At 44.9% G+C, this 13,064-nt stretch overlaps 1 protein-coding gene across 1 annotated transcript; it reads left to right on the top strand.

Annotated features, from left to right (window-relative positions):
* The first annotated feature begins 2,933 nt into the window (after positions 1 to 2,933).
* LOC124678363 (receptor-like serine/threonine-protein kinase SD1-8) lies at positions 2,934 to 8,021 on the top strand. The gene is made up of 7 exons (XM_047214264.1): positions 2,934 to 4,194; positions 6,002 to 6,118; positions 6,217 to 6,344; positions 6,554 to 6,767; positions 6,875 to 7,127; positions 7,238 to 7,370; positions 7,558 to 8,021. The coding sequence occupies exons 1-7, from the start codon at positions 2,934 to 2,936 to the stop codon at positions 7,867 to 7,869; spliced, it is 2,418 nt and encodes an 805-aa protein (XP_047070220.1). The 3' UTR covers positions 7,870 to 8,021.
* Positions 8,022 to 13,064: the final 5,043 nt, after the last annotated feature.

The raw sequence follows: 13,064 nt of genomic DNA, 5'->3' as shown, positions 1-13,064 counted from the left end.
ATTTTTGTGTATAAATTTTCTGAATAAAAGCACCGTTATGTAGAATAAAAGGGTTTAAGTGAAGAAAATTGGAGAGACATAATAAGTGCAAAGGCTACTTACCTATCTGGACCGGATGCAAGTGGGTACTGATACATTTAAAATGTATCCATGAGCTTTGTAGTTTATTATGTCATGTTCCAACACATTTGCATCATAACAAAGGTTTCACCATGGTTTTACATTGATTACGAGATTTCCCACGAAATCTCAATATTTTGTTATCTAACTCTGCAGACATGAAAACCTTATTTTTTGTATTTTAGACTTTCATGAAGCTTACAGACCTCAAATGGAGTGAGGCGTTTTGCGACATCACTATATTGGAAGGACAAACACTTCATGCAGAAGGAGATCACCATGAGACCAACAAGGCGTCACGTGGGCTCTATGGCACGACCTAGAAGGCATGCCGGGCCATGGGTGGGTTGTACCTAAACCATCTATATATATCCTACCCCGCGATCTTGCGAGTCGTGGCTGCAAATAGAGAAAGCATGAAACAGAGAGAAAACATGTAAATATTGGAGGCGTAATGCATCCGGAGATGCTCCTGGTTGCTCCTCCACCCCCATCAACATCATCTACATCGTCTTCATGAATAGGGAGTAGTCCACCCTGAACTATGGTCTTGTGGGAGTAGCTTGATTAATCTCTCTACGTAGTTCATTGTTTTAGAACCACATGAGCTGCCTACATGATTGCGGTTATCGTTACAATTCACTTATCATGGATCTTTTGTTTATGATAGGAGTAATGCGATATGATTTTTAGCATGTGTTTGGTGTATTTATAGATGCATATGTTACCCCATTCATGTATGCATGTTCTGATCATACTTGTATGTGAAAGCCCGAGAGGGGATGTGTGTGTTAGTTGGATCAATCTAGTAGTAGTAATTGGATGTTGATAGAAATTTGGTAGCTATCGTTGTTTTTACCTTTCCATTTTTACCTCACTAGGGATAAATTAAAATCCGTGCTATGTTCATCTTGTGATAAGATTATCTTTGTTAGATCAAGGTAGCATATTTGTCATTCAACATCATGTGAAAGTACCTAAGGCAATACTCTGTATAAATTTAAACTTGGTTTGTGGAGTTTTATCTTACTAAGGGAGTATTAGTGAGATATATTTGTTGCATCATCTCGATGTTAGAGCCTGATGCCCACATGAATGCGTATCAATCACTAATAACTTGTTATGTAAAGCTATATCGGTGCCATCATGTTTATGAGAGAGAGAGGTCAAGTGAAACCATGAACCACGGTCCATTTTTAAGCTTAAGAAACACCCTTCACTTTACTTTGTATGCACTTTCATTTCCAGTACTATTTATTTAAGAAAATGCAAAAAATACTTTGCATTGTTAGTTTTGTTAGTTCACATATCTAGTTTGCATATTTACTACTGCCATCACTATGATTTTACTTTTACCACTGCATTGGTCAATTGGCATTAGCTTTACCATATTTTAAATTAGTATTTTTTTTGACATTACACATCATGTCTGCCTAACAAACATCCTGATTGAGTTGAGGACATCTGCTTTGTTTTTGTAGGTTGCTTGAAGTGGACATAGAGAGGGAATAACTATATCCCCGGATTTTTTTATATAAACCCTATAGTCACTCTTATGGAGAGAAATTATTTTAATGTATCACTCTGCGCTTGGAGTCCCAACAAATTGGTATACATGTGTAATTTTGTTGCCATCAGATACACATTGCCAAGTAAAAACCATAGCAAGTAAGGGTATGGGCTAAAAACAATTACCCATAAATACATGATCGGAAAAATATCACACCCGTTAGATAGAGTGGGTATGGATATTGGATTGTATAACCCATACCCACATACCTATATACCCGTAAAATTTATTACAAGTGGTCTTCGGTGCCACTATCAAAATTAGTACATTTTATAAGAGACATAAATCAATAGGAAGGACGCCATCCGTTTTCTATATGTAATGCCACCATCAAAAGTACGTTTTACGAATATGTAAGACAACTAACACTAATTAAGTATCTTTGGTCTTCTTATTCTCCGCAACATCAATCCACACCGGCAAATCTCACGGCAGCAATCACACCAGCAATTAGATTAGTACATGCTTGCTCGAAGATGAGACATTTAGACCCTAATTTTCTTTCATAACGTGAGTATAAAATGGTCAAGCCACCCGTCACTACCACCTTACTTCAGTATTCCGCAAGAGTGCTGACCAAGAATCTTTGATTGCTGCGTACATAGGGTGTGTTTGGATGATGCCCACGTGAGACCCGCCAAAACCTGGGTGTGCCAAATATTTGGCGGGCGTTTTCGCCGCCGCTGTCTCGCCCGCGTATGGGCGTAAAAGGTAAAGGCTGGACCAAATAATTGGCAGGGAATCGAAATCTTGGCTTGGAACCAAACATACACCCTGGCCCTCAGTCAACGCCAAGAAATTGGCTGGGCAGTTCCTGGCTGCCATCCAAACGTACCCTCAAATGTCAACAAGTTTGACGAGGGCAATCTTGCTGCTGAGCCCTGCGATGATTTGCTGTTTTTATAAGAAGGCAGGGCTAATTTATCAAATCATTTCACTATGTCAACTTAAGCAGTTCCACTATTTTTGTAGTTTCCAACCGAACGAAGGTACTAGTGTGTGCTACAACAGTCCGAACCGCTGAGTTTTCCAAGATTAGAAAAACAGCCAAAATTCCAAGACAACAACTTCTTAGCAATTTCGTTGTATTCTTCCTTTCGATTCACCACATGTCAGAACATTCTCCGGTCTCACTGAACCGATACTCTCCTACTGTTCTGCAGCCAGCGGTGTACAAAACTGGGAAGCAATCCACTCCACATTCAGATTCCCCTACTGCTATCAGTGAAGCGCGCGCAAGACCATGAGCCACCGCCGACTCTTCCAGGCTTTCTTCTCCGTGTTGCTTCTGGCAGCCTCGGCCGTCGCCGCCAGCACGTTAACGCAGTCGAGGCCGATCGGCGGCGACCAGAAGCTTGTCTCGCCCGGCGACGTCTTCCAGCTCGGTCTCTTCTGCACCGCCAACAACACCAAGTGGTTTCTCGGCATATGGTTCACCGTCTCCCCGGCCGCCGTCGTCTGGGTCGCCAACCGCGACCGCCCGCTCAACACATCGTCAGGCGTCGTTGCGCTCAGCGACAGAGGAAACCTCGTCCTCCTTGACGCCGCCAGCAATAACGAAACCATCTGGTCGTCCAACTCCTCCTCCCTGGCCATCCCTGGTGCGGTCGCGCAGCTCCACGACGACGGCAACCTGGTGCTCGCGGACGCGGCCGGCGCCGTGATGTGGCAAAGCTTCGAGCACCCGACGAACACGTTCATCTCCGGGATGCGAAGCGGGAGGAACCTCAGTACCGGCGCCCTATGGTCCCTCTCCTCGTGGCGCAGCGCCGACGACCCGTCGGCAGGCGACTTCCGGTATGTGATGGACACGCAGGGCTCGCCGGAGCTGCATGTCTGGAGCAAGGGACGCAAGAAGTACCGGACGGGCCCGTGGAACGGGATGCGGTTCAGCGGCATACCGGAGATGACCAGCTTCGAGGACATGTTCCAGTTCCGGTTCACCAACACCGCCGACGAGGTCTCCTACGTGTTCCACGACCGCGACGGGTCGGCGGTGTCGCGGGTGGTACTGAATGAGTCCGGCGTGATGCAGCGCATGGTCTGGGACCCCAGAGCACTGGCGTGGAACAGCTTCTGGTCGGGGCCGAGGGACCACTGCGACACCTACGGCCTTTGCGGCGCGTTCGGCGTCTGCGACATGGGGGAAGCCGTGGTGTGCGGCTGCATCAGAGGCTTCACTCCGGGGTCGCTCGCGGAGTGGCGCATGCGGAACGCCACCGGCGGGTGCGCCAGGAGCACGCCTCTGCAGTGCGCCGGCGGGGACGGGTTCTACGTCCTGCGCGGCGTGAAGCTGCCGGAGACGCACGGCAGCACCGTGGACCGCGGCGCCACGCTCGCCGAGTGCGGCCGGAGGTGTCTCTCCGACTGCAACTGCACGGCGTACGCCGCGTCGGACATCCGAGGCGGGACTGGGTGCATACAGTGGTTCGGCGAGCTCATGGACACGCGCTACGTCGACGACGGCCAGGATCTCTTCGTCAGGCTCGCAAAGTCTGACCTAGGTAAATAAGATGCAACACTCTCTGTACTTGGGCAATAAGGCTACACTTACGGCTCTGTTCAAGAACAAAATCATCAGATTTCGTAACTTATAAAAATCGTAGTAACTTACTCTTGCAAAGATCACAAGATATGTGTTTTCAAAATTGTGAACCATGTATGTAGCCTGAATCATTTTGTGAAGTTTCCATCATAAACTAGCTACCGAATATTTCATGATCAAACTTGGATTGCATGCGTCCCTAGCTACCGAATATTAGTTCAAGAAGCGAGGCATTTGCAATGCTACTTCTGTTGTTGCAAATTTTCCGAACGACACAATCAATGCCTTCAATGCTTGATACTACCTCCGTCCACGTATAAGCCTATATTTCTACCTTTTTTTTAAGTCAAATCTTTTTTGAAATTTGAAAATTTTAAAGAAAATATAGCAATATTTACGAGACTGAATTAATGTCACTAGACCTATCTCATATGTAGTTTCATAATATACAAATTTGATGTTGTATAAGGGAAAACCACAAACGTAGCTCGAGCTACATGTAGCTCATTTTTTTGAAAAATTCAAAAATAATACTCCCTCCTTCCTAGAAATAAGCCATATAGTTTCTGGCACGAAAATTATAAAACGCACATTTAGAAAAAAATTACATCATGTTTGGCTAGGTTTATCCATAGGCAAGACATGAGCTAATAGAGGACTTTGCAGAAGATAAGGAAAGCTAATCAAATCCCTAAAAATATCATTCATACAAGCAGGGCAACGTAATACACCTTATGTTCTGAATTTTTTTTCTCAAAAAACTGTATGGTTTACATATGGAAACAAATAGAGTATTTAAACGTTTCAAAAAAAAAATCTGAAAATAAATCTAGATGCAGACAATCTTGTATTCTACCAACGTGTAAATTTGCAACTCGAAATACCTTTGTTCGAGGCTATGCAAAAGTGACAAATTCTGAATACTTAATAGTACAAACTCTCACAATCTAGAATTTTTTTTCAGATTTGGGTTCAAATTTTACGCAATGATAGAACTCAACATTGCTTACATCTAAATTTTTTTTCAGATTTTTTTGAAACTTAGAATGTTATTTTTGAAATTCTGAACAAAAAGAAAGAGCTATGTGTAGCTCGTCCTACAAAAGTCCACACTTGTTGTATACGCCTCTACTTTTTCTATGAAGTTAGATTTTAAAATCTTTGACTCAAAACAAAAGCTAAATCACACTTATTTGTAGACGATGAATTAGGTAGTACTCCTTGGTACTATTCAATTTTCCTGTCGCACCTGAACCAAATCGATTTCACGAATATCTTGTTTGGGGTCCTTGGATGCTCTTGTTTGACTTTGCTTCTTCTCCCTGCCAACCAATAAAATCGGCAGTTGGAGCTTGATATTTTCACTCGATAATAAATTAATAATAGAAAATCATTTGATTCAAGATAATATATTTATACACCCCACACCTCATAATAAACAAAACTGTGCATATGTATTTTTATCCAAATCACCGAGTTGTACATATAAAACCCATCCTCATATTGTACAACCCATAGCTTGACTTCAGCTACCTACACAAAAATAAACTGTGCTGAAACTTCCGGTTGAAGTCAGGAAACATACATTGTTCAAAGGATATTTTCAACACTGACGTGAATCGCCTACCAGGACAAACATGTCAAGCTCACACTCTGTACAACCTTGCATCAATCTTAGCCTAATTACAATGCATCTAAGTCGACAATATAAATTCCACAAATTTTCCGCATTTAAGTCGACGCTGACACTGCACCTGCATTTTCAGAGCCAACCAAGACCAAGAAGTTCGTCGCAGTCATCACAGCGCTGATAATAGGGTTTGCGTTGCTGCTTCTATTGCTTGGTTTCATGATTTGGAGAAAGGCTCGGCGCAGTAAGGAAGGTCAGTCAGAGTCCTTGGTGCATTTTACCAGGGTAATCTGAGACTACTCCTTGGTCTGTTGCTCATGTCATGTGGCTGATGTCTTCTCCATTTTGCAGTCACCATGTTTGACGAGATCATGAGAGGTGAATGCCCGACATACGATTTTGGAATCATTAGAGCGGCCACCGATGGATTCTGTCCCAAGAACGTGATCGGGCGTGGTGGCTTCGGCATTGTCTACAAGGTGATATACAATGGTTTCTATGGTTGATGGCTTCGTTAATTCAAAGCCGGGCTCATTTTGAGCCTTGTCTTAAAAAAAATTACCCACTGCAATAGTACAATCCATGTAATTCTGAACTGGAACCGGTATAAACAACGGTTCGAAGCTACTAGTACTGTCTACTGGTCTTGTAGTTGTATGACAAATGTCTGACTAATTGGATTTACCAGGGTAAAATGCCAGATGGACAGGAAGTCGCAGTGAAGAAGCTGTCAGCGGAGAACAGAGTGCAAGGCCAGAAGGAGTTCAAGAACGAGGTGGACCTGATCGCGAAGCTGCAGCACCGCAACCTTGTGCGCCTGCTCGGCTGCTGCATCCACGGCTCCGAGAGGATACTAGTCTACGAGTACATGAGCAACAGGAGTTTGGACGCCTTCATCTTCGGTACGTAACCTGCCTAACTCAGAACAGGAGGAAAACACTTCCGATTGCAGTATATGCAGTTGCAGCTCGAGAAACTGTGGCGCTCAGTTCAGTCAATTCGCGAACAGATTCAAGGAGGCGCGCGTCGTTGAGCTGGAAGACGAGGATGGACGTCATCCTCGGCGTCGCGAGAGGGCTCGTCTACCTTCACCAGGACTCGAGGCAGACCATGATCCACCGAGATGTGAAGGCGGCCAACGTCCTCCTTGACCACGAGATGGTGGCCAAGATATCGGATTTCGGCATCGCCAGGCCCTTCAGCAGCACCGGCGGCGACCGTGAGGACTCGACCGTCACCACGGACAGGATTGTTGGGACAGTGTAAGCAATATTGCAACTTTGCATAACACAACAATGCTCAAGTTCAGTTCAGTTTACCTCGATTTCTTCGCCACATTACCTGACTGTTTTTTTGTACGGTGCGGTGGCAGTGGTTACATGTCGCCGGAGTACGCCATGGACGGCATGGTATCGTTCATGCAGGATGTGTACAGCTTCGGTGTGCTGCTATTGGAGATCGTCAGTGGCAGGAGGAACCAGCGAAGCTTCAACCTCATAGCTCATGTAAGCAATCAACTACCCCCTGTAAGTGAAAACAAAATAATCAAATTGAATTTGGTGTGTCATCTACACAATTTGGGATTTGGTGTCAATTTATTAAATTCAAAATTTCCTGTTGTCTGAACAAACACATCCTGATCGAATCACAATGATTACCACGTTGACATTGACAAACAGAATATGTTTGCAGGCATGGAAGCTATTTGAAGAAAACAAGAACCTCGAGCTCCTCGACTCAACCGTCCGCGACGGCTGCTCCCCGGCAGAGCTAGAGCAGGCTGTGACGTGCATCCAGGTAGGGCTACTGTGCGTTCAGGAGAGCCCGAGCCGACGACCGCAAATGGCCGCTGTGATACCCATGCTGTCGCACCAACAGGCGCTGGTGCGACCACTTCGGCCGGTGGTCTGCCTGCCGATAACTGCTCCGGCGGGCCTTCTCGATGTGCAGGAAGTAACCTCAGGCAGCGGCGGGCTGACCATCACGAGCCTGGAAGGCAGGTAGCATGGACGGAAGGATACAGGCAAAAGCTCGAAGCGTAGATTCCAGACGTTACTAACAACTGTTCTGAATGTAATTGGGTAGAACATGTGCATTGTAGCGACCCGCATATACCAGTGTATGTCCTTTACTCGATGAATGAAAGCTTCAATCTACCTGGATATTGTCCATTAGAGTAGCATAACAGAAGTATGGAAGTGGGAGCAACAAACAAATTATTATAACACATGCAAGAACTTAACAAAATTATGGCAACCCGGATACGTTTGGAAGTGCAGAAGGTCTCGGTGGCTCAAGTCGACTTCAAGGTTGCTACGTAATGACGTAGGCAGGCCTTGGATGCAATGAAACCAATAATTCACAGGCTGTTTTGTGGGCATGGTTCTACGCGGGACGATGTTCCCATCCAAAGTCCACATGCTGTTTTGTGGGCATGGTTCTACGCGGGACGATGTTCCCATCCAAAGTCCAAACCCCACACGTGATGCATGTGAGCCTAGCCAGGATTGGAGCAAAGCCCGGGCCAAAAACTAACCGCAAATAAAAAAAATTAAAGAACTTTTGTAATAGCATGGAAAATTTGGTATATAGTACTGGCAAGGCTGAACAAATATTTTCGAATCCATTGACACTGGAGTCGAATGAAATTTCCAAAGCATATATTTCATAAGGACAGGCACAGACATCAAGTGAAATAGTCAATCATTGATTCATTGATGCAACTATGAGAAGTTGAGAACCAACCAAAACAACGAGGTAAAATTCCTATGGGTCCTATATCCTTGAAAAGGATAGTATCACCATCATCATCACTGATAGAGTGGAATACATCTCGCTTAGTATGACGCACCATGCTATAATTCATCGATCCATCTCATTTAAGGAGCTTCTTCGGCTTTAGGATGTGCATTTATTGATTTAATTGGTGTTGAGACCAATGGATAAAATCTTTTCATATTATGTTTCTAATACATGAAATCAATCACAAAAAGTAGTGAAACTATACCACAGTAAGGCAGGAGTTCTTCATCTTTTGGTTGTTAAACCATACCACAGTTTACCTAGAGGCAAAAGGCTAAAACAAGAACTTACATACTGAGACAGCGCCGAGTAGCAATCTGCAGCTGGACTTGGACTGAGACTGAGGAACAGAGAAGTGGCGCCGTGGGGGAGCAGAGGAGGGGCGGCGCCTTCCGACGGTCGACGGGCGCGCGGCGCAGAGGCAGGGCGCCGCCATGCACTGCAGCACAGGAGACCGAAGGCCAGGGGACTGGAGGAGGCGGCGGCCAGGTAGGCAGGCAGAGTCGGCCGGGGGTGGCTTGCCGGTGTGGCCGCGTGAGCGTGGCGGCGCGGTCCTGCCTTCTGGCGACCAAGCGAACGAGGGGAGCACCAGCGTCGCGCGAGGAGAGGCCGAAACGAGTAGTCCGCGCCGCCTGAAGCTTTCCGCTTCATGGGCCGCTCCATATGAGGCCCAGTAAGATTGGATACATTCGGTCGGCCGTTTGCCTGTTTCACGTTTTCTTTTTCTCGAGCTGTGTGTTTCACGTACTTTGCCTGACTGCATGATGTGTTCAGATTCCCTTCTATTCTAGACCACGTACAAGCATTCAATCACGATGTTTTTTTTTTTGGTTCAGTAATCATACTAAATCTGAATAATTTTTGAATGTGAACATTTTCCAAATCTGGAAACTTTTAAAAAATATAAACATTTTCGAATTCTGAAAAATTAATCTGAATCTGAAGATTTCTGGAAACTTCAAAATTTCAAATCTGAAACATTTTAAAAATATGAACATTTTTAAAAATTTAAAATTCCAAATCCGAAACATTTTCTAAAAACCTGAAGATTTTTTAAAACTGAAATTTTCAAATGTGAAACATTTTAAAAGTTCTAACCATTTTTTAAATCTGAACATTTTTAATCTAAAATTTATTAAAAAATTCAAAAAAATAAAGAGGAGGAAAAGGAAAGAAAACAAGAAAAACAAAAAAACGCCCAGAATACCGGGCAAAAGCAAACAAAAAAAAACTAGGTGAAAATCTAAATAGGCAAATATCGACTGAAAACCATGAAAGAAACATGAACACAAATAGAAAAAACATTCGAAAACCGACAGAATCGAAAAACCACTAAGAAAACAACCCACCTGAAAACCGGTAGATTTCCAGAAAAACTACCAACATTCAGAACCCACAAGTAAAACCGCAGCAAAAAAACCAACATGCGAAACAAGCGTTAATGGGCCTAGCCCACTAAAGCGGCGCTAGGCTAAAGAGAGTATGCGGCGCCATCCTTACAGGCCGCAAAGGGTAGTGTATAGGATTTACGAACATGACCCTAGTTGCCCTGGGCCTGGCTCCGCCCTTGGTTATTGGTGATTTGCAGCAATGGCCTCGACAAGTGGGGACTGCAGCACCGTCGACTTCATTTTTTGTGGTGCTCCTCAATTACTAAGTTCCTTGTTGAAGGCATTGGCTGGAGAGCTAGGACTTTCATTCTCGGGGTGTAAACCCTACGCCTGTCATTGATTGTACATGTCAATAGGGGTGGCTTCCTTGTTGAAGACATTGGCTAGAGAGCTAGGACTTACTTCGATGTGAAAACCTAAGATCTGTTGATCGGGTGATTATGGTGCTTATGCATTGTTTTCTTCCAAGAGACATTCGTTTTGTCGTGAAGAATCCTCCACCAAATGATGCTCCTAGAGAATGTGGTACTCCTGCTCCTGGGTCTCGCGCTTAGCCTCCCCAAGGTTCAAGACACCACACATAATCCTCTGGTGTAGCCATAGCGACGTCCTGTTGTCCTCCAAATTCTTTTTAAAGTTGCCCCAGAAGGACCAACTGGAGTACGATGGGGAAGGAAGCGGCATTGGCGAACAAGAGCCTCGAGTTCCTTGACACAACCGTATGCGACAACCGCTCCCCGACGGAGCTAGAGCATGTCGTGACATGCATCAAGGTAGGGCTAATGTGCATTCGAGAGAGCCCGAGCCAACGACCATAAATAGCCTCACTAATACCCATGTTGTCGCACCAACAGACGCTTGTGCGGCCACTTCGGCCGGTGGTCTGCCTGCTCCGGTGGGCCATCTTGATGTGCAGGAATTAACTTCACGCAGCGACAGGCTGACCATCATATGAGCCTGGAAGGCAGGTAGGATTGATGGAAAGGCAAAAGCTCGAAGCCAAGATTCCAGACGTTACTAACAACTGTTCTCAATGTAATTGCGTAGAACATGTGCATTGTAGCGACCCGCATATACCACTGTCTATGTGACAGAGTGCATGTCTTTTACTCGATGAAGACAAGCTTCAGTTTACCTGCATCTTGTTCATTAACAGAAGTATCAAAGTGGGACCAACAAGCAAATTATTATAACAAATACACAAACTTAACAATTTTATGGCAAGCCGGATACGATTGGAAGTCCACAAGGTCTCAGTGGCTCAAGTCGAGTTCGAGACTACTAAATAATGACGAAAGCGAGAATTTGATGCAATGGAGACAATATTTATAAAAATGTTTTGTGGGCATGGTTCTACCGCGGGACGATGTCCTCGTGCAAACCGCACATGCGATGCATGTGAGCCTGGTTATAGGTCGTTTGCAATAGTGGCCTCGACAAGTGGGGATTGCAACACTATCCACATAATTGCTGGTGCTCCTCCTCAAGGACCGAGTTCATTGTTCAAGACATTGGCTAGAGAGTTAGGACTTTCTCTAGGTATAAACCCTAGATCTATAAACCCTAGGTATGTCATTGATTGTACATGACAATAATGGTCGCTTCCTTGTTGAAGGCGTTGTCTAGACAACTAAGACTTTCTTCGGGGTGAAAACCAAAGATCTACTTATCGGTTGATGACTGCTTATGCATTGCTCCCTTCCTAGAGGCATTGCTTCTTCTTGAAGAATCCTCCACCTAACGTTCCTCCTAGAGAATTTGGTACTCTTCCTTCTAGGTCTCGCGCTCAGCCTCCTCCCAAGGTTCGAGACACCACCCGTACGTAATCCTCTGGCGTAGCCATAGCCGTGTCCTCGTTGTCCTCCAAATTCCTTTTGGAGTTGTCTCAGGAGGACCAACCAGAGTATGATGAGGAGGGCGTGACATCATGGTCCGGTGGCGCGAGGAAGTGCTCCTCCCTCCCACCGGAGACGCATGCTCAACAAGGTGATCACTGGCGGAGCTACTGGTGGACCATACTGGGCCACGGCCCAGTCTTCCGAAATTGCAAAAGAATAATATGGGCCTGTCTTTCCCAGTCGGTGGAACCTGCTGTACGTGCGTCTTCTGGAGTCTCCACTCCCCCGTCCATTCCCCAATTTTTCCATGGCGATGGCTGCTAGCTAGGTCCTCTTCCTTCCCCAAAATCCCCATCTCCTAGAATCCAGATTTGTTACTCCCCTTCACTCATTGGTTCTAGCCAGCTAGTGGTGGCCGCACATCACATCCAGTCTTGGCAATTTCTTGGAAGTTCTAAATCTGGAGCATCAGATCAGCTAGGTATGCAATGAGAGCTTCTCCTTTTCCTATCTTGTTTGCAAATCCGTAATTTGGTTGGAGGTTTTTTTCGATTGCTTGATTATTCTGGTTAAATATCAATGTTATATGCTGAATCAGTATTTGTGGATTGAAGATATTCGTGTATTTTAGCTAGACATTATTTGAGAATTTTATATGCTTTGGATAAACTGATAAATACCAATGTTTGGATCGACTAATGAGCATGTGTTCTGTCTTGAAATTGCAGCTATGATTTCTGATTGTTAAAGATTAAACTGTCTAGTGTCTACCATGGAGTCATATTATAAAAGAAAAAGAGGTGTTACAAATGGTCCTAGTTCGGCTCATGTACCTGAAGCTAGTGCGTCTGAACCTGAAGCTTCTGAACCTGAAAATGTGCTACCATTGGCATTGCTTGGAGTGGAACAGACTAGGCAAACTGAAGAACAACAAAGAAATGAACATGTCGTGTTTCGAGGTATTGAGGCTCTGGAGCGAGATCCCGCTGTACGCCCACAAATTTGGGAATACCCAGAAAACGTGAGAGATGAAGTGCGAAGAGGATATCTGCAGCTAGGTCCCATGCAGCCTAAACTGAAGAAATACAAGCCTTCTGGGCCACACGGACATCAAAGAAGGTTCCAGTACAATTGGTTCAGTATGTTTCCATGGTTGGAGTATTCCGTG

Source organism: Lolium rigidum, chromosome 7 (assembly GCF_022539505.1).
Source record: "Lolium rigidum isolate FL_2022 chromosome 7, APGP_CSIRO_Lrig_0.1, whole genome shotgun sequence".
Classification (NCBI taxonomy): domain Eukaryota; kingdom Viridiplantae; phylum Streptophyta; class Magnoliopsida; order Poales; family Poaceae; genus Lolium; species Lolium rigidum.
Note: the sequence above shows the minus strand (reverse complement) of the source record. Positions and strands in the feature narration are given on the sequence as shown.

Excerpts from the sequence above, each read along its gene's own strand:
- LOC124678363 (XM_047214264.1), top strand. The coding sequence starts at position 2,934 with ATGAGCCACCGCCGACTCTTCCAGGCTTTCTTCTCCGTGTTGCTTCTG. Across the intron at positions 6,119-6,216 it reads GGCTCGGCGCAGTAAGGAAG|TCACCATGTTTGACGAGATC; the intron begins GTCAGTCAGAGT and ends TCCATTTTGCAG. Across the intron at positions 6,345-6,553 it reads GCTTCGGCATTGTCTACAAG|GGTAAAATGCCAGATGGACA; the intron begins GTGATATACAAT and ends TGGATTTACCAG.